General features: G+C 51.2%; 1 protein-coding gene across 3 annotated transcripts in view; it reads left to right on the top strand.

Annotated features, from left to right (window-relative positions):
• SLC15A3 (solute carrier family 15 member 3) overlaps positions 1 to 24,896 on the top strand; it is a 203,162-nt gene that overhangs the window by 112,649 nt on the left and 65,617 nt on the right. For all 3 annotated transcript variants that reach the window (XR_015307568.1, XR_015307569.1, XM_086953338.1), the window contains one exon: positions 5,173 to 5,474. Coding sequence is in view for 1 of the 3 variants with exons in the window: in XM_086953338.1 (XP_086809464.1) it covers positions 5,173 to 5,474 (302 nt within the window). In the remaining 2 variants the exon portion in view is untranslated. The remainder of the gene's footprint in view (positions 1 to 5,172; positions 5,475 to 24,896) is intronic.

The raw sequence follows: 24,896 nt of genomic DNA, 5'->3' as shown, positions 1-24,896 counted from the left end.
TGTCAAACAGCCTTCGAGCAATTGAAGGCCGCCATGTGCTCCGCCCCTGTGCTCCAGGCCCCCGACTACAGCCGGGAGTTCGTCGTCCAGACGGATGCCTCCGACCATGGCATTGGGGCAGTCCTGTCTCAAGTGAACACCGAAGGCCTTGATCAGCCAGTGGCCTTCATCAGCCGGCGACTCCTACCCCGAGAACAACGCTGGAGCACCATAGAGAGGGAGGCCTTCGCTGTGGTATGGGCCCTCAAAAAGCTCCGGCCCTACCTCTTTGGCACGCACTTTCGGGTGCAGACCGACCATCGACCCCTGCAGTGGCTGATGCAGATGCGGGGGGAAAACCCGAAACTACTACGTTGGTCCATCTCCCTACAAGGGATGGACTTCACTGTGGAGCACCGGCCTGGGCCAGATCACGCCAACGCGGATGGCCTGTCCCGGTTTTTCCGCCTCGAGGAGGAAAGTCCCCAAGAGGATGGGTGACTCTCCCCGCCTTCAGCTGGGAGGGACGCATGTTGGACAGGCCACATAAAGGGCCGCTCCCCCCTCGGCCCGACCAGGCCCGAGCCCGGTCACACAAGTACCACACACCACCACTGCTCGTCTTCCGTCCCCTCCGGGACCCCGGCCCCTGAACATATCGACCTCGTGGGCCCGACCCACTACTGGCCCGCGCGCCCAGCCTGGGCGCCATCTTGGACACTCCACCACGAGGCCGCCTGGCCCCCGATCGACCTCAACCCTGGGCCTAACCAGGCCTCAGACATCCCGGCACCACCATCAACCCAGGAGGTGAGCGGGCTACTTGGCAAGTCAATGGGAGAAAGAGGCGTCGATGGCTCTCCCCCGCCAGGTGCCGCTCGCCCATCGCCTCCCCGGGCGCTGGCTCCACCCCCCTGCTGGGTGTCTGGACTCCCTCATCCCGGACCTCCCGACCTCCAAGTGCGAGGGTCCGGACATCAAAGGGCACCAGCCCTATAACTGGGGCAGCTCCAGAGCAGGAAGGCAGTTGTATCCTGGAGTCGAGAGACGCAGAGAAGAACTCATCCTTGACGGACTACTGGCGCTGCCGTAGCTCTGCCTTGCGCATCATCGTCCTGCCTGTTGGCGCTGCCGCAACCTTCGTAACCTTCGTAAACCTTCATCGTCGTCGGGACCTGCTGGCGTGGCCGCGGACCGTTTGTAACTACCATCTTCATCGGGACCTGCTGGCTCCGCCGCGGACCGTCGCTTCCTTCATCCATCTCGGGACCTGCTGGCTCCGCCGCGGCCCGATCATCTAGAATGCCGAGCTCGAGGATTGAGAGCTATTCCCATCTTTTTGGTAACAAGACTGTCCCGCTACCCTTTTCCCAAACCAGAGACCAGAACCGAGGGGACCCCTGAGTCCAGACCTCCTTGTACCATTCATCGTACTTAAAGAATTGCCTATAAAGTATCGTTGAACTTTACCCTTGTGTGGTGTCCGTCTGTGGGGGGGAAGTTACTTGTCTGTACGATCGTCGGAGACGGCTCTCCCCGGAGACCTCTCCCCTTATCCTCGGCCGACCCTCCCGGTCCGTCTAACATGAACGTTAAATGTAAATAGATCATAGTTTTTCAGGAGTGTATGAGTGACGGTTGAATGTGGAATGTGTGGACTGATTGGGACTAATGAATGCTTTGCAATATTTTGGAATGTGTACAGTTTTATTGATTGTTCATTGTATATAATGTTTTTGACCGTAGGGATTCAAAAATTTGTATAAGTTGCATAAAGTAATTGACAAATGCATTTCAATTGAATGAAATAAATAATGATTTATTCAGACTGAACTACTAGTCCTTGAACCCACGTTCGGTTTCATTCCAATGTGCTCTGATGAATAACAGACATTTATTATAACAGTATTGGCAATTGTTTTGTTTATTACTAGGTCAGTGGCTTGGCCTTACTGTTGGGAGTCCATACCCAGTATTGCTTCCTTACTTATTCCAACGTTGCATTCATGCAGTGGCTGAGGGGAATGTTTCAGGGACCAATGGTTGCACAGGATTGACCCATGCCACTTGCTGTAGGATGTGCTGACATGAATCCTGGGACCCATCACCATTTCTAATGCAACAGGAGCAGGAAATGTACACATTCTGGAAATGCTATGGTGTGGTCCCAAAATGAGCCGGATAACCCTGGTAAGCCAACGCCTGGATGGGGCTCACCCGTCCCAAACGAGGCACTATCTCAAGAGGAAGGACTCAAATCCCCTTTCTGTAGGTTTCTTTTCATTGGATTCAAGCTTAGGAGACATAAGAAAGAGGCCTGACATAGTTCTGTCGATTATGATATGAGTAATGAATCAAAATGCTTATCGCTTTAGCCTACATGTGATCGAATTTCACGAAGAGGCACGTCTTTTTATAGGTTAGGTGATCGTTACTATAGCTGTATAGTCAGATGCGGAGGGCTGTACTGGTTGATAAAGGCCCTGAACTTGGCAAGGGCCTATGACGGGAAAGAGGGCCTTTAACAACAGGTATAACCCGAGGCAGAAGAGCTACAAGGCTATTAGAACATTCTACCTACTATGAATAGAATGTCCTAAATTAACAAGCATTTGCAATGCAACGGCCTCGCCTTTGGGACCTTATATGTATTTAGCTCTGCAGCACATTAGCCTGGGTGCTGAAACATTTACTGTTTTTTAATATGGAGGAAAAGTAAGCACCAAATTGCATGGTACGCTGTTAGACGGACCGGGAGGGTCGGCCGAGGATAAGGGGAGAGGTCTCCGGGGAGAGCCGTCTCCGACGATCGTACAGACAAGTAACTTCCCCCCCACAGACGGACACCACACAAGGGCAAAGTTCAACGATACTTTATAGGCAATTCTTTAGGTACGATGAATGGTACAAGGAGGTCTGGACTCAGGGGTCCCCTCGATTCTGGTCTCTGGTTTGGGAGAAGGGTAGCGGGACAGTCTTGTTACCAAAAGGTGGAAATAGCTCTCAATCCTCGAGCTCGGCGTTCTAGATGATCGGGCCGCGGCGGAGCCAGCAGGTCCCGAGATGGACGAAGGAAGCGACGGTCCGCGGCGGAGCCAGCAGGTCCCGATGAAGATGGTAGTTACAAACGGTCCGCGGCCACGCCAGCAGGTCCCGACGACGATGAGGGTTTACGAAGGTTACGAAGGTTGCGGCAGCGCCAGCAGGCAGGACGATGATGCGCAAGGCAGAGCTACGGCAGCGCCAGTAGTCCGTCAAGGATGAGTTCTTCTCTGCGTCTCTCGACTCCAGGATACAACTGCCTTCCTGCTCTGGAGCTGCCCCAGTTATAGGGCTGGTGCCCTTTGATGTCCGGACCCTCGCACTTGGAGGTCGGGAGGTCCGGGATGAGGGAGTCCAGACACCCAGCAGGGGGGTGGAGCCAGCGCCCGGGGAGGCGATGGGCGAGTGGCACTTGGCGGGGGAGAGCCATCGACGCCTCTTTCTCCCATTGACTTGCCAAGTAGCCCGCTCACCTCCTGGGTGGATGGTGGTGCCGGGATGTCTGAGGCCTGGCGAGGCCCAGGGTTGAGGTCGATCGGGGGCCAGGCGGCCTCGTGGTGGAGTGTCCAAGATGGCGCCCAGGCTGGGCGCGTGGGCCAGTAGTGGGTCGGGCCCACGAGGTCGATATGTTCAGGGGCCGGTGTCCCGGAGGGGACGGAAGACGAGCAGTGGTGGTGTGTGGCACTTGTGTGACCGGGCTCGGGCCTGGTCGGGCCGAGGGGGGAGCGGCCCTTCATGTGGCCTGTCCAACATACGCCTGGTATGGGAACACATGGAGAGAAGTATTGCCTTTCAGCGGGAAATGGTATAGTCCAAAGCTATGTTTTTACTATAAAATCAGGGCTTTCGGTGGTTATTTCATTGAAAATCCAAGATTTGAGAAAAATATCTTTTTGGGATAGCGCCGTAAATAGATTATGCACAGCAGAGGTCATCTGACCATTTGAAAAGGGGATAATTCAATACCAAAAAGCAATCTAGTGAAGAAGGGCTCGCTTTGTAACTTTCTCAGAAGAACGTAACATCACTCATTAGCCAGTCCGGGAACTTCAGAGTGTTTTTAATCTCCAGTACCCACAGTACCTCACTTAGTTTTCAAAACCACAAGAAGTGTAGCTCAGAATTGTGTCGGCCGAAACCCAACATATCAAACAGGGACACCTTCCAAAAACAGTTGTACGTTTGAATAAAACTGGCAATAGTGCTACTTAAAAATAAATAGGTTTCAACTTCTTCCAAAACAAAAGTAGATCACTGAAAAGAAAGTAAGGGACTTATAAACTATAACAGAGCTTGAAAGATCTTGTTTCAAAAATAATTTCACGCTAAAAAACGTACCTGCTTACATGAAATCTGACCACAAAGAAAAATGCAACTAAAAGTTGTACTTTCGGTGCACACTTGGGGCCCGATTCACAGAATGAACTTAAGACTCAATCCTAAATTTACTACTATTTTGGTATTCACAGAATGCATTTACTACTTTTGGCATTCACAGAATGAACTTACTACTTTTGGTATTCACAGAAGTTAGGATTTTGTGTTAAGTCTGTCTTAAGACAGACTTAAGACAGACTTAAGACAAACTTAAGACAGACTTAAGACAAAGTCCTAACTTAAGTCTGTCTTAAGTCTGTCTTAAGTTTGTTTTAAGACAAACTTAAGACAAAATCCTAACTTCTGTGAATACCAAAAGTAGTAAGTTTATTCTGTGAATGCCAAAAGTAGTAAGTGCATTCTGTGAATACCAAAATAGTAGTAAGTTTAGGATTGAGTCTTAAGTTCATTCTGTGAATCAGGCCCTTGGTCATTAACAAATTATCTTCACCCAGTTAATAGTTTATGATTTTGCGTGTGGGAATCTATTTCCGGTTAACACGTATTCATCCATAATTATAATTAAGCAACAAAGCGCAATGGGTGCTAATATTGTATTCTAAGCACATGTCTGTCATGAGTTTAAATCCAAACTGTGCTCGTGTTTTAGAAGGGAGGAGGATTTGCCCTGTCACCTCTCTATCCATTATGCCTATATTTCCGATAACGGCCTCGTTTAATCTGACATCTGACTTGGTTAGTTTGTGCAGCTCAGAGACTGAGCACCTCCCACTGTATCCTCATTGGTCACCATCTCTTGGTTCTTTTCCGCAGGTGACGGATAGAGGGCCTGAGGCCACCCGGCGCTTCTTCAACTGGTTCTACTGGTGCATTAACATCGGTGCTATCCTGGCTCTCCTACTAGTGGCCTTCATCCAGCAAAACGTCAACTTCCTGATTGGCTATGCCATCCCGGCCATTTCTGTGGCGTTGGCACTCCTCATCTTCCTCTTGGCTGCACCCTACTTCATCACGAAACCTCCCACCGGGAGTAGGATACCTGCCATGGTGAGGGCGTCCCTGGCATCCTGCTGGCGATCACGGAGGGGCACCCCAGACCAGACGACGCATAACAGGTAAGCTGCAATATGGTTCAATGCAATAAGTTTCAGCACTATATAAGATGATATAAGAGTGTCCCATCAAAGTTCAAAGACAATTGGCGCATAAAGAAATGTCCAGATTCAGGATGTGTATTTCTTGACGAAGTTTCTCTTTATTTTTCATAAAAGGATTTTTCTTTAATGTTCCATAAATAAATGATCATAGCCAACGCGTTTTGTCTCCCAAGAGACTTCTTCAGGGCTTCACCGTATGGCATACAACATGTTCTTTAGATGGTCATACAATTTCAAATCCAGTATTCATAAGGTTTCTATAAATGTGAAAGACTCAACAGTGGCATAATAACCACCAGCATATGTAGTTAGTGTTAATTTTTCCTTGCTGCAATATGGATTAGGAACTGAGTAGCACAGCTATGCTGCCCAGTGCAGCAAGTGTGGAACAGGAAGAGCCAACTAGCTTGCTACATCAGCTACCTGTGTGCTGGAGGTGGCGTTCGTTTGAAGAGACCGTCTCTGTTCCAGGTGCTAATATTGATGGTGATGTATCTGATGGACCCTGGATGCTAATTTACCCTAGCATATCCAGTGGTCTTCGCAGTCCTACAGTCTCTGAAGTAAAAGGCTCCACTGCTTAGAACATCCTTAATTCATTCTTAGAGTGACAGCTTGTTTACATCAGCCTCCATTAGTTTTGCTTGACCACAAATCATCTCTTGAAATGGTGGCTCTCACGGTGGTCTAGCCTGTGTGGGACTGTCGTTGAAAGGAAAGTAACTCTGTAATAGGGCTTAGGCCAAACAATACGTACAGTAGGTAAACAAGCGTAAAACTAGTTACTTTCCAGGGGTTTCTTCCTTTTACACACCACTTTAATATGTGGCTAACTAATTTTAAGCGGACATTTGGAGCCAAGTGATTTGCTGTGGTTAAAATGAATTGATAGAGGGAGGAAAGCCAGGAGTTTGAGGGACAGTCGCCATTGTAGAAGAGGCGTTTTCCAGAGGTTGAATCCATAGCAGGAGAAGACCTGTCTCCTTGTTGTCTTGTCTTCAGTGTCTCCAGGTCCATCATTCTCTTGGTGTGTGGTGCAGACAGATATGACAGTCCGGTTAGTTGAAGGGCCTGCCATGTATATGATGCCAAGGTAGTTGATATGTGCCATAAAAGCAGACCGGGGACATTTCTGAGGGTTGTGGTGGTGTGGCTGTGCTTGCGATGGTTGGTTGTAGTGCATACCGCTGCACCGATGACTTCCTGTAGAGGCATGAAGATAGCATTAGGCTCATGAGTGAGTGGAGTCTTGTTCACGTCAGAGTGTGTGTTAGGACAAGTGCTTGCACCACGGACTGAAAGGAGTGAATCCCACTCAGGAGACCAAGGGCCTGATTCACAAAGGTAAAGTTAGACCAAAAGTCGAACTTAGACCAAAAGTCGAACTTACACCAAAAGTTGAACTTAGACCAAAAGTCGAACTTAGACCAAAAGCCGGACTTAGACCAAAAGCCGGACTTAGGCCAAAAGTCGAACTTAGACCAAAAGTCGAACTTAGGCAAAAAGTCGAACTTAGACCAAAAGTCGAACTTAGACCAAAAGTCTGACTTTACTAATTTTCAGTATTCTCAAAGGTAAGTTATTACTAGTATTATTATGGGCCTTTTTAGGTGGGGGCTAGCACACACGCATGCGCTCCTCTGAGAGGCATGATATATCTCCTCTCTAGGCATTAATCACGCCTTTCGCCCCCCATTCGTTCATTTGTGTGCTTGTATGCATTTCTTTGCTTTCATTGGTCTATTGTTACATATGTCCCTCATTTCTGTGGGTGTTTCTGTGGCTGGCTCCTGTCCGTGGAGACTGGCCCTGTTATAAGTATTACTGCACCTTTGTTTATCGCGTTAGTTTTTATGCACTTCTGTGTTTTTTCTTTTCGGTTTCTGTCAGGGAAACCCAATGGGAGCTTTATGGAATGGTTTTGTTTTACGAGTTTCGGTTTTAACTTGTCTTTGTTTTTATTAAACCTTTATTGTTGCATTGGATTGTTCACCAAAAACACAGGGAAACTTGACAGTGGGACAACGCGCTTTATTCCTTCATCAGCACGGCACACCACTATATCTTTAAACATGGTGGCCACGCCTTTCTTTTGTTCTGCGGTACAAAAGGGGGTGGTGATGGACGAAGCATCTGAATCAATCAAACACTCACACCCAGTCAAAATATCTGGGTTTAATCCATCACCGTTCTTTAGCCCACTCTGCCACCCCAGTTCAGACATGGCTATATGCAAATCAGTCTGACCCTGTGCCTCATGGGAACAGTCCATCCCGAACTGCCAAGCCATGTCTTCCCTGGACCGGAAACAAGCTTCCGAGGACCGGTTTCTGGCATTCCAGCCGTCTTCAGCCCGGCTTGCTTGAATCCAGTGGCAAAGTGAGCAAGGGACTCACGTCTGATCATACCCTGCCACACTTATGGCGGCTAAAAGCAGTACAAAATGGGGTGGTTATGGACGGAGCATCTGAATCAATCAAACACTCACACCCAGTCAAAAGATCTGGGTTTATTCCATCACCGTTCTTTAGCCCACTCTGCCACCCTAGGTCAGACAATGGCTATATGCAAATCAGTCTGACCCTGTGCCTCATGGGAACAGTCCAGCCCAACTGCCAAGCCATGTCTTCCCTGGACCGGAAACAAGCATCCAAGGACCGGTTCTTTTGTTCTGCACAGCGCGGCTTGTCCACCTCTCTTTATTTACTTTGCAGACATTAATTAGATGCAGCGGTCAGAGTTGGCTTGTACACGTCCATTCCTCACAATGAGGGAATCAAAGCGATGGAATGGTGCTTACTAGAAAATGAGATCAGTGGATCGGATAAAGTGTTCATGATTGAACTACTACAGTTCGCATTATTGCACAGTTACCTCCAATGGGAAGGGGAATTTTATGGACAATGTAGTGGTACGTCTATGGGGTTTGCGGGGGCGCCGTCCTACGCGAATACCTTTATGGCGAAGTTTGAAAGTGACCACATATTGAACAACACAAATTGGACACACAGCCTCATTACATTTAAAAGATATATTGACGATATCTTCATAATTTGGCAAAGTACAAAAGAAAAACTCATTGAAAACATCCAGGTCTTGAATTCACAACATGAGAGGCTGAAATTTACATATCAAATGGATCAGAATGAGCTATCTTTTTTGGATGTTTTGATAAACATCAAACAAGGGAGAATCAACACTAGCGTATTCACAAAAGAAACAGACAGAAACAGTTGTTTACATTACAGAAGTTTTCATCCTCATTCGCTCAAAAAACATTTATCTTTATCGCAGTTTATCCGACAAAAAAGGATTACATTAGATCCCATCAACTTAGCCACCACTTTCGAAAAGCAGATCCAAAAATATCTCAAACGAGGGTATCCTAACACTCTGTTGGAAGAGTCCAAAAACAAAGTACTAGCTATGAACAGAGAGACCTTACTACAAGTTAAAGAAAAGTCTGAAACGTGTTAAAACATTCTGTACAGACCACCAAAATCGTGAATATCATGAGACAACATTGGTCATTGATTACGGAAGAGCCAGAACTACAATCACTCTTTTCCAAACAAATCACATTTGCGTATCATCGATCCAAGAACATGAAAGAATTACTCAAAAAGCAACCAACTAAGGAATTGGAAACAGTTCATAAAGGAATGCAGAGATACGAAAATTGCATGCACTGTAATATTGTGATAGTTAGGGAGAATTTTTACACATCCCATGACAGGAAAGAAGATTCCATTATTACATTCAAGCACTTGTGACACCAAAGGAGTTATTTACGGTATCAAATGCCCATGTGGGAAACTATATATTGGCCAAACTGAGCGTAAGATCAAGATAAGAATCACGGAACATAAAAGCAATATTCGTTTGAAAAATGCAAAGTCGACACTGGCAACACATTGGGCTGAATCAGGACACAACATAGCACAGATGTGTTTCACCATACTAGAGGTGATCAAACCAAGATTGGATTTGGATATTCATAAACAGAGATTAAGATCTGAATATTTCTGGATTCACAGATTGGGAAGTCTATACCCGCATGGATTAAATGACAGGATAGAATTATCCTGTTTTTTATGAACAGTTTAGGAAAGCTTTTACCAGGTTCCTGCTACCCTTGTCATGAACATCGAAATATGGTCCCATTCTAAGATGGCTGACATATAATTGAACTACCTGACTCTTTACGTTTTCAAATATTGAGTTTTTCTTAATTTTCATCACTATTATTTGTATTTTTTCGTATGAAAAAGACAGGAATTGTATTTTGGATTGTTTTTTGAAAGTGCTGTTTAAATTCTGCATGTCAACATTAGCTGCGCGTAAAAATGTTTTTGCATATATCAATCAATCAATCAATCAAAGCATTTATATAGCGCACTACTCACCCAGAGGGTCTCAAGGCGCTGGGGGAGGGGGGTCCGCTACTGCTCGAACAACCAGGTCTTGAGTTGCTTCCTGAAGGCGAGGTGGTCCTGGGACAGGCGGAGGTGGGTCGAGAGGGAGTTCCATGTCTTGGCGGCGAGGTAGGAGAAGGACCGTCCCCCTGTGGTGGCTCTTCGGATGCGGGGGACGGCGGCGAGGGCGTGGCTGGTCGATCGAAGCTGGCGTTTGGGAGCGTAGAAGTTGAGGCGGCTTTTGAGGTATCCTGGGCCTTGGTTGTTTAGGGCTTTGTGTGCGTGGGTGAGGAGTCGGAAGGTGATTCTCTTGTTGACCGGAAGCCAGTGCAGGTCTCTCAGGTGTCCGGATATGTGGCTGCGAAGGGGGATGTCCAGGATGAGTCGTGCTGAGGCGTTCTGGATCCGCTGGAGTCCCTTCTGGAGTTTGGCAGTGGTTCCAGCGTCGAGGGAGTTGCCGTAGTCCAGCCGGCTGGTGACGAGGGCCTGGGTGACCGTCTTCCTGGTCTCGGTGGGGATCCACCGGAAGATCTTACGTAGCATGCGCAGGATGTTGAAGCACGACGAGGAGAAAGCATTGACTTGTCTGGTCATGGAGAGGGAGGAGTCCAGGATGAAGCCCAGGTTGCGTGCGTGGTCTGTTGGTTTGGGTGCGCTGCCTAGGGCGGGGGGCCACCAGGAGTCGTCCCAGGCGGAGGGTGAGGATCCCAGGATGAGGACTTCCGTCTTCTCCGAGTTCAGTTTCAGGCGGCTGTTCTTCATCCATTCGGCTACCTCTTTCATCCCTTCGTGAAGGTTGGCTCTGGCGGTGGCGGGGTCGTTGGTGAGGGAGAGAATCAGCTGGGTGTCGTCGGCGTAGGAGATGATGTTGAGGTTGTGCTGGCGTGCGATGTCTGCGAGGGGGCTCATGTAGATGTTGAAGAGGGTTGGACTGAGCGAGGAGCCTTGAGGAACGCCGCAGATGACTTCGGTGGCTTCAGATCTGAACGGGGGGAGGCGGACTCTCTGTGTCCTTCCAGCGAGGAAGGAGATGATCCACTCCAGTGCCTTCTCCTGGATTCCGACGCTGCTGAGTCGCTGCACTAGTGTACGGTGGCAGACAGTGTCGAAGGCACTATATTATCCGGGTTCTTTTAACCATTTAGTTATAGACATGATTTAGATTTAATTTAAGTTCGAACAATACAAACAGAATACCTGTTAGTTTAACTGAGTAGCGATCACGTGATCACGGTTTGAGCCTATCGCATGGTTTAAAAGTGGTGAGAATGCATCAGAGTATGTCAGCGGTATCCTGATTGGTAGAGAAGACACGGCGCGCGATACTTGACATTTGGCAGTAAGTGAAGACAGAATGTTTGTTTGGCTTCGGCACGTTAATATTTTAGTTTAGTGTGAACTTCTTTTGAATAGCGCACAGTATTTAAGACATTCGATGTATAATGGTCACACCTTGAAATGTAAAGAGTCAATAACCTATGAACAAGGGTTCAGATATTTGGTAATATCGAGTTTGGTAAATCACGAACATGGGTTCATTTTTGTCAATACGCAGTTTAGTAAGATTCAGAACGTAATGAAATGGTTTTTTGCAATTGATGTATTCTTTCCTTATGTACATTTAACAGCAATTGAATGTATTATTGATTAAGTTGAAATAGCAGCTGAATAGCTCATTATATACCTTGTTTTCCCACACAGACCCCCGAGGAAGGGTCAACTTCGACCCGAAATGCATTGGGTAGACGTTGAATGTTAAAGTAACGAATCGTCACAAATGAATGGATTAATTCAATTGACTTTGAAAGACTAAAAGAATAAAAAGAAATGATGCTTGAAACTAAAATAAAGTTATGAAGATTTTTTATTATTGTTAGACGGACCGGGAGGGTCGGCCGAGGTTACGGGGAGAGGTCTCCAGGGAGAGCCGTCTCCAACGACGGTACAGATAAGTAACTTCCCCCCCACAGACGGACACCACACAAGGTTGAAGGTTAACGAGACTTTATATGCAATTCTTAGGTTACGATGATGGATACAAGGAGGTCTGGACTCAGGGGTCCCCTCGGTTCTAGTCTCTGGTTTAGGAAAGGGGTAGCGGGACAGTCTTAGTTACCAATGAGTACAAAATAGCTCTCAATCCTCGAGCTCGGCGTTCTAGATGATCGGGCCGTGGAGGAGCCAAGCAGGTCCCGAGATGGATGAAGGAAGGACGACGGTCCGCGGCGGAGCCTGCAGGTCCCGGTGGAAGATGACGGTTACAACGGTCCGCGGCCACGCCAGCAGATCCCGACGACGATGAAGGATGAAGGTTACGACGGCTGTGGCAGCGCCAACAGGCAGGACGATGGTGCACAGGACAGAGCTATGGCAGCGCCAGTAGTCCGTCCAGGATGAGTTCCTCTTTACGTCTCTCGACTCCAAGATACAACTGCCTTCCTGCTCTGGAGCTGCCCCAGTTATAGGGCTGGCGTGCTTTGATGTCCGGACCCTCGCACTTGGAGGTCGGGAGGTCCGGGATGGGGGAGTCCAGACACCCAGCAGGGGGGTGGAGCCAGCGCCCGGGGAGGCGATGGGCGAGCGGCACTTGGTGGGGGAGAGCCATCGGCACCTTTTTCTCCCATTGACTTGCCAAGTAGCCCGCTCACCTCCTGGGTGGAGGGTGGTGCCGGAATGTCTGAGGCCGGGCCAGGCCCAGGGTTGAGGTCGATCGGGGGCCAGGCGGCCTCGTGGTGGAGTGTCCAAGATGGCGCCCCAGGCTGGGCGCGTGGGCCGGCAGTGGATCGGACCCACGAGGTCGGCAGGCTCGAGGGCAGGGGTCCCTGAGGGGACGGAGGTCGTGCAATGGTGGTGTGTGGTACTTGCGGGACTGGGCTCAGGCCTGGTTGGGCCGGGGGAGAGCGGCCCTTCATGTGGCCTGTCCAACATGCGTCCCCCCCAGCTGAAGGCGGGGAGAGTTACCCATCCTCTTGGGGACTCTCCTCGTCGAGGCGGAAAAACCGGGACAGGCCATCCGCGTTGGCGTGATCTGGCCCAGGCCGGTGTTCGACTGTGAAGTCCATACCTTGCAAGGAGATGGACCAGCGTAGCAACTTTGGGTTCTCCCCCCGCATATGCATCAGCCATTGCAGGGGTCGGTGGTCGGTCTGCACCCGAAAGTGGGTGCCGAAAAGGTAGGGCCGGAGCTTCTTGAGGGCCCATACCCCAGCGAAGGCTTCCCTCTCTATGGTGCTCCAGCGTTGCTCCCGTGGTAGGAGTCTCCGGCTGATGAAGGCCACCGGTTGATCAAGGCCTTCGGTGTTCACTTGAGACAGGACTGCCCCAATGCCCTGGTCGGAGGCGTCCGTCTGGACGACGAACTCCCGGCTGTAGTCTGGGGCCTGGAGCACAGGGGCGGAACACATGGCGGCCTTTAATTGTTCAAATGCAGTTTGACACTCTGGGGTCCAGGTGACTTTCTTGGGTTGGTTCTTTGACGTGAGTTCTGTGAGGGGCCCCACTATGGTACCATAGTCTTTTACGAACCTTCGGTAGTAGCCCGTGAGGCCCAGGAAGGCTCGTACCTCGGTTTGGGTGATGGGGGGCTGCCAGGCCTGGATGGCGGCAATTTTCAGCTGTAGCGGGGCCACTAGGCCGCTTCCCACCTGGTGTCCGAGGTAGGTTACAGACCCTTGCCCAATTTGACACTTGCTGGCCTTGATCGTGAGGCCAGCTCGCTGAAGGGCTTGCAGCACTGCTCGGAGGTGGTGGAGGTGCTCGGTCCAATGGTGGCTGTATACAGTGATGTCGTCTAGGTAGGCGGCGCTGAATCCTTCGAGCCCCGCTAGGACCTGATTGACGAGCCGTTGGAATGTTGCTGGGGCATTCTTCATGCCGAAGGGCATGACCGTGAAATGGTAATGGCCATCGGGGGTGGAGAAGGCAGAACGTTCTTGCGCCCGGGGTGTGAGGCCGATCTGCCAATAGCCTGCTGTCAGGTCGAAGATGCTGAGGTAGCGGGCAGCTCCCATTCGGTCGACTAGTTCATCTGCCCGGGGGATGGGGTGCGCGTCTGTTCTGGTGACCGCATTCAAGCCCCGGTAGTCGACGCAGAACCGGAGTTCTGGTGTGGTGCCGGGGGCAGCTGCTTTGGGGACCAGTACGACAGGGCTGGCCCAGGGACTGTCTGAGGGCTCGATGACCCCGATCGTGAGCATCTTGGCTATTTCTTCCTGGATGCAGGCCCGTACCCGGTCTGGCACGCGGTAGGCCCGGTGGCGGATAGGGGGGCTGTCCCCGGTATCCACATCGTGCACACACCAGGAAGTGACACCCGGGGTGAGGGAGAACAGGCTGGCGAACTGTGATAGGAGGGCTTGACACTCCTGGCGTTGTTCTCTGGTGAGGGCCTCTGAGAGCCGGACCCCATCCACGGAGCCGTCTTGCTCTTGAGTCCGTAGGAGGTCAGGGAGAGGCTCGGAGTCTTCTTCAACCCCAGTGTCTGTGGCCATCAGGAGGCTGAGCTCTGTTCGCACAAAGTGGGGCTTTAGTCTGTTAGCGTGGAGGACCCGGAGAGGGTTCCGGGAGGATTCCATGTCGATGAGATAAGTGGCAGGACCCTTGCGCTCTATTACTTTGAAGGGCCCCGTCCATTTGTCTTGCAGGGCGCATGGCTCAGTGGGGGACAACACCCATACCTGTTGGCCAGGTTCGAATTCAATGGATGAGGCATTCTGGTCATACCATTTTTTCATGTCCTCTTGACTGGCCTCTAGGTTGGCCTTCGCTAGTTCTCTGAACCGCCGGGTCTGGTTGCGGAGGGTGAGGAGGTACCGGAAGACATCTGGAGGGTTCTTTAGCGGAGGCATCTCCCAGCCTTCTTTGACGAGACTGAGCGGCCCTCGCACTGGGTGTCCATATAGCAGTTCAAATGGGCTGAAGCCCAGGGATTTCTGGGGGACTTCTCGATACGCGAAGAGGAGGCACGGCAGCAGCACATCCCACTGGCGACGGAGGGGCTCTTCCAACCCCCCGATCATTCCCTTTAGCGTGCGGTTGAACCGCTCAACGAGTCCGTTCCCTTGAGGGTGATAGGGGGTTGTGAATCTGTAGGTGACCCCGCACTGTTGCCAGAGGGACTTCATGTATTTGGAAATAAAGTTCGTGCCTCTGTCGCTGACGACTTCTCGGGGGAAGCCCACACGGGAGAAGATCCCCATCAGGGCCCGGCCGACCACCGGGGCTGTCACAGTTCGCAGAGGAACAGCCTCAGGGTAGCGGGTGGCGTGGTCCACTAGCACCAGGATGAATCGATGGCCTTGTTTTGTGCGTGGGTCCAAGGGCCCGACAATGTCTATTCCGACTCTCTCAAACGGGGTAGTGACCACGGGAAAAGGTTGCAGGGGAGCCTTTAGTTTGCGGCCGCTCTTCCCACTGGCTTGGCACGTGGGGCAAGATCGGCAATGCTGGTGCACATCGTTTCTCATTTTGGGCCAGAAGAAGTGGGTCACTAGGCGACTGTAGGTTTTATCTTGTCCCAGATGTCCTGCCAGGGGGACATCGTGGGCCAGGTTTAACAGGAAGTCTCTGAACCGGAGGGGTACCACTAGTACTCGGTTGCTCCCCAGCTCGGCGATTCTTTGCTCGCTGTACAGCAGATCATTGTCCCAGTAGACCCAATGAGTTCCGGGGGTATCCCCTGCGCTTTGGGCGAGCGCTTGCTGGCGGAGTCCCTCGAGGGAGGGACAGGTCTTCTGTTCTTTGCGAAATTGTTCTTGCGTGGGCCCCCCTTCTTGAGGCCACTGGTCGAGGTTAGCGAGGTCGGTAGGTTGAGCTGGTTCGGCGGGAATGTTACGGTCGGTGTTTTCGGCCGGGGCGACCGGAGGCGGTGGCGCCGGCCATTCGGGTTCTTCTGGCTGGTGGTTGGCACGGGCGGCCATGGAACGGGTGGTGACGCACGCCCAGTCTGGGACGCCCAACATCCCCAGGTGTTCCTTTCGCTCCACGGCGGCCCACGGAGAGCTTTCCAGGTCATTGCCCAGGAGGCAGTCTACGGGGGCATCGTCTCGGACCGTCACTTTCAACATGCCGGAGACCACCCCCCATTCGAAGGGGACGCAGGCCATCCGACACAGGCTCTCCGAGTTATCGGCTGATCGTACAGGGCAGAGAATGTTCGGTAGATACTGTTCTGGGGCCACCAGGTGACAGCGGACGGCTGTTACACTGGCCCCGGTGTCACGAAGGGCTTCGGCCTGGTGTCCATTGATGCTCACCCATTGGCTGTACTTCTGGGTGTTAGCGGGTAGGGGGACCCGCGGGACCATGTCTTTCCCCCCTAAGCAGGCTAGAGTCATGGCGGCTGGCTCCCACTCTTGATGCTCTTGTTCGTACTCTTCCTGTTCCTCGGAGATCTGTTCTTCCCCTAGGGCTGCAGCGGCCACTTGGCGGGGTCTTGGGCTCTGGTACTGCGGGCAGTTTGGGTCGTTCGCATAGTGGCCGACTCGTTGACATCGGTGACACGTGACATTGGCTCTGTACCCCGGTCGCGCTGGGGTGCTGCCCCGGTTGGCCGGGGGGGTGGTGTTGGTAGCGGGGGCGACCGGGGCGTTGTCTCTTCCTCGCCCTTGGCCCCCTCCTCCTCCTCTGGGTCGGTGCTGACCATTGTTGTTCCGGTTCTGTTCGTAGGACCCATTCCGGCCCACTCTGGTGATCTCCCACCGGTCAGCTTCGGCTGCGAGCTGCCGGGGATCCGTTAACTTGCTGTCGAGGAGGTGTTGGCGGAGTTCAATGAAGCAATTGTTCGACAGATGCTCCCATACCATCAGGTTAAATAGTTGCTCGTAGGTCGTGACGTTGCTTCCTCGGATCCAGCCCTCGAAGGCTCGGCTAAAGTATGTTACATAGTCCACCCAAGTTGTACCCGGGATGCGGGTGCAGTCTCGGAACCTCTGACGGTACATCTCGGGTGTGAGACCATAGCGGGTGAGGAGGGCCGCTTTCATATGGTCGTAGGAGGTCATCTGGTGGTCCGGGAGCTGTAGTAGGGTGTCGCGGCCCTCATTGAGGAATCTTCCCCAGAGACCGGCTCCCCAGTCGCTTCTATCGATCCGGTGTGCAGTCATAGCGATTTCATAGGCTTTAAACCATTGCTGGATGTCGTCCCCTCTGAAGTATTCTCGGACAACATCCTTGGGGATGTGTACCTTTTTGTCTGTGGCCCCTGGGGTGGGGGGTCGCTCGGGCACCCCTGCTTCTTTATTCTGCTTGCGGAGGTTGATCTCGGCTAGGTTTCGTTCGTGTTCGTACGCTAGTTTTTTTTCCTCGAGCTCCCTTTGTCTCTGTTTCTCCTCTCTTTCTTCTCGGAGACGCAGGTGCTCTAAGTTGATTTTTTGTTCGGCCAACTTAAGTTCAACGTCCATTTTAAGTCGGGGCATTTCTAGTTCGTGTAGTCGGGTCCTTTCTCTTTCCTGGATCTCGCCTTGCGAGAGACCCGTTCTTTGCCCTTCCGGGGCCGTGGTCGTTTTTTCTACGGTGCTTTGATCAGGGGTTCCGGCAGCCCCGGTTTCTGCCCAAGATTCTAGGGCATGCTTAAAATCGTCCTTGGTACTCAGTCCGGTGGTAGCGATACCCAGTTCGATGCAGAATTGTTTAAGTTCACGATGGTTGTACTCCTCCAATTTCTCCATTTGGAATTTCTCGGTTGATCCGCTCTCTTTCGTGGTCATTGTGACTTCGTCGTGGGGTGAGCTACTCTCTGTACGTTTATGCGGTGATTCGGATCGCGCCGCTGGCCACCAATGTTAGACGGACCGGGAGGGTCGGCCGAGGTTACGGGGAGAGGTCTCCAGGGAGAGCCGTCTCCAACGACGGTACAGATAAGTAACTTCCCCCCCACAGACGGACACCACACAAGGTTGAAGGTTAACGAGACTTTATATGCAATTCTTAGGTTACGATGATGGATACAAGGAGGTCTGGACTCAGGGGTCCCCTCGGTTCTAGTCTCTGGTTTAGGAAAGGGGTAGCGGGACAGTCTTAGTTACCAATGAGTACAAAATAGCTCTCAATCCTCGAGCTCGGCGTTCTAGATGATCGGGCCGTGGAGGAGCCAAGCAGGTCCCGAGATGGATGAAGGAAGGACGACGGTCCGCGGCGGAGCCTGCAGGTCCCGGTGGAAGATGACGGTTACAACGGTCCGCGGCCACGCCAGCAGATCCCGACGACGATGAAGGATGAAGGTTACGACGGCTGTGGCAGCGCCAACAGGCAGGACGATGGTGCACAGGACAGAGCTATGGCAGCGCCAGTAGTCCGTCCAGGATGAGTTCCTCTTTACGTCTCTCGACTCCAAGATACAACTGCCTTCCTGCTCTGGAGCTGCCCCAGTTATAGGGCTGGCGTGCTTTGATGTCCGGACCCTCGCACTTGGAGGTCGGGAGGTCCGGGATGGGGGAGTCCAGACACCCAGCAGGGGGGTGGAGCCAGCGCCCGGGGAGGCGATGGGCGAGCGGCACTTGGTGGGGGAGAGCCATCGGCACCTTTTTCTCCCATTGACTTGCCAAGTAGCCCGCTCACCTCCTGGGTGGAGGGTGGTGCCGGAATGTCTGAGGCCGGGCCAGGCCCAGGGTTGAGGTCGATCGGGGGCCAGGCGGCCTCGTGGTGGAGTGTCCAAGATGGCGCCCCAGGCTGGGCGCGTGGGCCGGCAGTGGATCGGACCCACGAGGTCGGCAGGCTCGAGGGCAGGGGTCCCTGAGGGGACGGAGGTCGTGCAATGGTGGTGTGTGGTACTTGCGGGACTGGGCTCAGGCCTGGTTGGGCCGGGGGAGAGCGGCCCTTCATGTGGCCTGTCCAACAATTATGAAAATGGTGAAAGGATTGTCATGAGACCACATTAGGTCATGTTAATGATGTGCACACCTCCACCTGCAAGTGGAATTCCCGCCTTCTCAATTAAACCAAAGTGAGCAAGGGACTCACGTCTGATCATACCCTGCCACACTTATGGCGGCTAAAAGCGGTACAAAAGGGGGTGGTGATGGACGGAGCATCTGAATCAATCAAACACTCACACCCAGTCAAAAGATCTGGGTTTAATCCTTCACCGTTCTTTAGCCCACTCTGCCACCCCAGTTCAGACAAGGCTATATGCAAATCAGCCTGACCCTGTGCCTCATGGGAACAGTCCAGCACGAACTGCCAAGCCATGTCTTCCCTGGACCGGAAACAAGCTTCCGAGGACCGGTTTCTGGCATTCCAGCCGTCTTCAGCCTGGCTTGCTTGAATCCAGTGGCAAAGTGAGCAAGGGACTCACGTCTGAGCATACCCTGCCACACTTATGGTGGCCAAAAGCAGTACAAAAGGGGGTGGTGATGGACGGAGCATCTGAATCAATCAAACACTCACACCCAGTCAAAAGATCTGGGTTTAATCCATCACCGTTCTTTAGCCCACTCTGCCACCCCAGTTCAGACATGGCTATATGCAAATCAGCCTGGCCCTGTGCCTCATGGGAACAGTCCAGCACGAACTGCCAAGCCATGCCTTCACTGGACCGGAAACAAGCTTCCGAGGACCGGTTCTTTTGTTCTGCACAGTGCGGCTTGCCCACCTCTCTTTATTTACTTTGCAGACATTAATTAGATGCAGCGGTCAGTGTTGGCTTGAGGTAAAATTACGGGAATGCCTTGGTTTATGATGTATTCACCATTTCCGTTAATCTGCTGCTGATTACCGTGCCTTGTCTGGGACATTGTTCCATATTTTACATTCCCGCAGAAGCCGGTACAAGCGGCCAGGGTAGGTGTTATTGGTTTTCTGCTTTATACAAACAGACACAGTAGTAATCTGGTAAAATGATACTGGCCCCAAGGCAGTGGCAAGCAGTTGATTTGATTTGATTTGATTTGAGAATTATAAAGCACAGCAATTACCCAAAGGCATCCAGGCGCTAGAGATCGGCCATCCATAAACATTGAGTAAGGGGAAAAGAAACTCCAGCTAGATGCTAGACCGCAAAAAGCCAGGTCTTAAGAGCTTTTCTGAAAGGGAGCAGAAGGGAAATAGACCCGAGGGCCAGGGGTAGGGAGTTCCATAGCTTGCTTGCGGGCACCTCGTTGGCCGTCTAATCTAAACCATCTTTCCTGCGATGGTTTCTCTATATCTCCCTGCGTTACTGTGCCTCAGCCTTAAACTTCTGATCCCACAGTAGGAATGGCCGCGCCCGGCTCAGATTCTATTTTTGTTTGGTCGGCAGTGTAGGAGACCAGACTTTCTAAGTAGAATAATTTTTTAAAAACCTGTGTTGTGCCTGCCAATGTTATCATTATAAAAGGGGGAACGTGCACTGCTGACAGCTGGATGGACATGTTTCGTGTTTTTGCTCACATGCATTCTAGTAACATTCACCTGTGACTTATTAAATGTCCCAGTAGCTCTGAGCTCTTTCGTTTTTTGTGCAACTGCGCTCTTGTTTTTGTAACCGAACCTAATTCCACTTATCATGGACACATTTGCAAAGCCATATTGCATGGAAGTAACCGGGGCATTCACTGTATTTATTTTGGAGGCACCGGTGCAACCTTTCTGCAATATGCTTTCTGGAGTTAAACAGCAACATTTTCAGGTAAAGCGCTCCGAGTAAGTGCTCCTGAGACCGTTCAGAGTGGATGTTTGCACCCGAAGTCAGCTTTTCCCGCTTCCGACATAAACCCCCGGGCCTAAACCACCCCTGGAACTAGACCTCCGGATTGCAGACGATAATAGACTTTGTGGCGTCCGGTTGGGACTATAAAAGACTGTGGTGTACCCAGTCTGCCTCGTCTAGAAGCTGCAGTGCCCAAAGACCAGGCCCAGACTGGCTGTGGCGGGCATCAGGCATTTTCCCGGGAGTCTGGAAGGGTGGGGGGCGGTTTCGCAACAGTGGGGCAGTTTTTTTGTTACTGGAGGCCGGTTTTACAACGGTGCTGCAATATCATCCCCAGTACCAAAAGCAGCGATGCTTCACACTTGCACCGCACCCCCTCGACCCCCAGCTGGAACTACAAAATTGCCAGGGCTGCTTTTGGTTCCCAGTCCTGCCCTGCCCACAGACTGCCAATACATACCCTCAGAACCTGTTTCTCCATCGTTGCCTAAGCTACATCAGTTGCACTTGATACAGTGTAAGGCATGAGGACTCGTAAACTTTTGCTCAGGGGCCACAAAATATGGGCTGTGGTGGAACAGCCATTTATGTTGATGGCTGTCCGGAGCTTCAGCTCCGTGGAAGCCCCACGCACAATATCCTAACGAGGCCCTTCAAGCCCCATTTAAATATCAGAAAGGGCCAAATGCCAACATCAGACAATCTGGAGCGTCTGCCGCTGTGGCCGCCGATACTTCCAGCGGCTGCTCTGCCGTGATATCGGCAATATCCTCCCCTGACGATAGCGCCTCAAGATGGCACCCGAGGTGAAACGGAGGTAGAAGCGCGGGGGCCACAACATCAGGAACCCAAGGTGAAACTGAACCACGTTATGAGGTAAAAGTGCGGGGGCCGCGAGATCAGGAGCGGGCCCCCGGAAAAAAACTGCACCGGTTTGCGGCAAGATCAGAGGCTGCCCTTCCATCTTCCCCGGCGGGCACCCGCAGTTGAGGCAAATCGGTTACACCGAGGGTGCAGCCCGTGATCGCCGGATCTGCAGCCTCCATCCGCCTGTGTGGCCCGACCGCAGTGTGTGGATGGTAGGCCGTGGCCACAGCGGACGGCGGGACAGGTTACACGACCGGGAGCGGATTTTAATGACAGCGCTCACCCACTACATATGACAAAGCCGCTAACGCCCCCCAGGGAAAGCCAAGATAGACATTAGCTTTTTGTCAAGCATGAGAGGGGGGTAGAGACCTGGGGATTTGTTTTAACACCCCTCCAGCTAATGATACGGGTGGACTGCGGTGCTCAGTACAGTAGCATGGGAGCATTTAGACCAGGGAGCCTGAGTGCAGCAGTGATGAAAGGAGGTGCAAATACTGAATTGCTCCTCTGACCTGTGGATTGCTTCCTGCACCCCCCAAGCATATTAAAACAGGACAGGGCTCTCTGTTGACTTCTTGAGATCGCGCTAGCCTGATAGTGCGGTGAGTGTCCCTGAAGGAGCGGAGTGCGGAGACTGGATTGAGCCTGCACTCTCGATGGGAAATCGAGTATCCCGGACATAGCCCCAGGGAGCGGACGCGCTGGACAAGATGGCGCCTCGGGACTCCAATGACCTCCTCCGAGCCGACGGTGAGTGGGAATTCCGTATAATTCCCCTATCGGCCCATAACTATCTCTGGAGGGGGAGCTGCGCCTGTTACCATAGGGCTTCCTCGAAATAATCATTGATTCCCGGCCGCGCCTGACTTCAACATGGCACCCAGTCTGCTTTTGCCTAGGGCAGGACCTTTCGGCTTTCTCCAACTGGTGACCTCTTCCCTGGATCATCTTGTAGTTGCCCGATTTGGCCATAATCTCTATCCAGGGAACAACAAGGGACTTGAACAACACTCAGCGCCTGACCTTAAAATGGCTGCTACTGATCTCACATGGACAAGCCTCGTTGCTGAAAACCCCCAGCCTCAGAGCCACAGTCATCAACAACCACAACCTACTCCTGTTCCACACCCTTTGCCGGCGGAGTCCGAACCGCATGGCCGATCCCCGGTGGAGCTGCTCACCGCTTTGGCCGCCACCTACCCAGCCGGTCTTCGGACATTTATCTCGTCTTCTCCTACGCTGCTGTCTCCTCCTTTGGACGTCCAACTCTCCTTGATCTGTTTTTTCCCTCCTCTTTGGCTCTTTAATTGTCTTCCCGTTGAGACCTAGCTGTTTGGCTGATGCCCGGTGGAGCTACCTGATAGCTAAAGAGGTGATGGGCTGTGGACTTCCTCCTCGGCCGTCACCTACTCAGACAGACTTTGGACAGACTCTCCTTTGTCTCTCCATCCTATCTACCTCCTACCCCTTTACCCTACCCCCTTACCCTTCTAAGCTCCATTTATTTCATCTTCTACGCTCTTGAAATGTTTTCTCTAGTAACTGATGTTACGTGTAAATGATGTAAGTTTTGTAATTCCTGGGGAACCTTATGTAAAGCGCTCTGATACCTCCGGGTATAGCCAGCGCTATATAAAACTCTCAAAATAAATATTAAAAAAAATAAGTAACTGAGGGGTGCACTGTGGCGGTGGGGGGTCCTGGATGGGTCAGGGATTGTGTAAGGAGGTCTAAAAATGTGTTAAATAGACGGGCAAGCATTTATTTGCCTGTTAACTAAAGTTAAGTAGTGCAGGACACCCCAGTAGTTACTTAATCTAACCTGCAAATAAATGCTTACCGGTTTATTAAACATTTTTTCTGAATATTAGTGTTCAGCAAGTAAACAGCAGCTCGTGCTACTGTTCACCAGGGGGCCGCGTGTAAATGTCAAGAGAGCTGCAAGCAACCCCCCCGGCCGTACTTTGAGTATCACTGGGGTAAGGTGCTCATAGCGCTATCAGGTGATGCTCTTGAGGAGAGAGCGCTTTATACATTCACCTCGCACAGCCTGTGCAAAAACTAAACTGGGTGAAGATTGAGCAGCAAGTTGGACCTCTGTCGTGGATCTCACCGGTAAGCTTTAGTCTTTGGCCACAAACCTCTCTGAACTTTAGTCATGCGTATTATATAAACTCTGGCGTGAACCAATATGCTCCCAGAGTAGGTCCGTGGAGTAAGCATCAGGGAGTCAACCCGCTCTACTTTAAGTGGATTCTAGATAATTTACTTGTTCAGCCCCCTGAGAATGGCTGTTGCTCCGACTGTAATACCTTCCTATAGTCTCCTGGTGCATTACCGGTGCATTCTGCTAGAGTACAGGAGGGAATGTGTGACCCTGTGGGAAGCCCCTCAAATATGCTCCAGTTTTGGCCAGCCTTCTTATTTTAGTTGGGGGCCTATGCTCGGGCTGATATTCGATCCTCTTTCTCTGGACATGACACCATGTTTAAGTTGGCTTCTATTCTGTCTTCATTGGGTGTGTGTCAGAACCAGGAGCTGGGTAAAGCAGTGTCTATCTTGAAAGGGAACACCATAGTATTTTTAGGCCTTACAAAATTCCTGGGAGTATATTGTGTGTCTTCTGAAGGTCATCAGGCAATGTGAGCTTTTTAGGTTTGAGGCAAGCATGTATTCCTGAATCAGACTGCATGGTCTGGTGTGTAGTAACACCTCCCAGGGTTATGTGTTGCATGGCTAAACACTTACAAGGTCCCAAAGGCAAGACCTATTGGATGTGCCAATGCTTGTTTAAGGCTTACGATGAGAATCCTCCAGACAAACCCGAAATGTCTGTTTCGACATCGTCATATTTTTTATTGCAATGTGTAAAGGGTAGTTTGTTTCAAGGTGCACCCATCATTAGTGTACCAGGTGCAGTGGTACTAGGTGCAGGGGTTGATGGTCACCCATTGCTAAATGTAAGCACTTAGTTTGGCTGACCAGCACTTATTTTCCCGCATCAAATATTTATCAATTGCTAGAGAGGGAAGAGAACACAAAGCAGAAAGAAGGAGGATAGAACAACCATCACACATGGAAAAAGTAGAAACCTGCAAGCGTGAGAATATGGTGGTAGAAGTGTCTGGTTGTGGACTAAAGAGGCATAAGGCAGTGCTTAATTTGAGCCAATGGTTTCCGGGGCTTGGCACTTTATTGTCAACACTGGCACTTATGAGAGCTGGTCACATGGTGGCGATCCTGGTCTAAGTTGTAATGAGCACAACAGTTTTTTATTAATTCAATATGCATTAAAATGACTAATAGCTGCCACCCAAAGTTATAAGAATAGCTTGTGCGACAGGTATTATTAATTTTTAGGTCGAGCATAGGCAGGCATGCTCACTCTCCACCCATTTTTTCAATTGGCTCCTGCTACTGTCCTTTCTTAACGGTACTTCTGATTTGTTAATAGGCTTGTTAGTCCCAGCT

Source organism: Lissotriton vulgaris, chromosome 1_2 (genome assembly GCF_964263255.1).
Source record: "Lissotriton vulgaris chromosome 1_2, aLisVul1.2, whole genome shotgun sequence".
NCBI lineage: Eukaryota > Metazoa > Chordata > Amphibia > Caudata > Salamandridae > Lissotriton > Lissotriton vulgaris.
The sequence above is the reverse complement of the archived record's forward strand: the minus strand, read 5'-3'. Positions and strand labels throughout refer to the sequence as shown.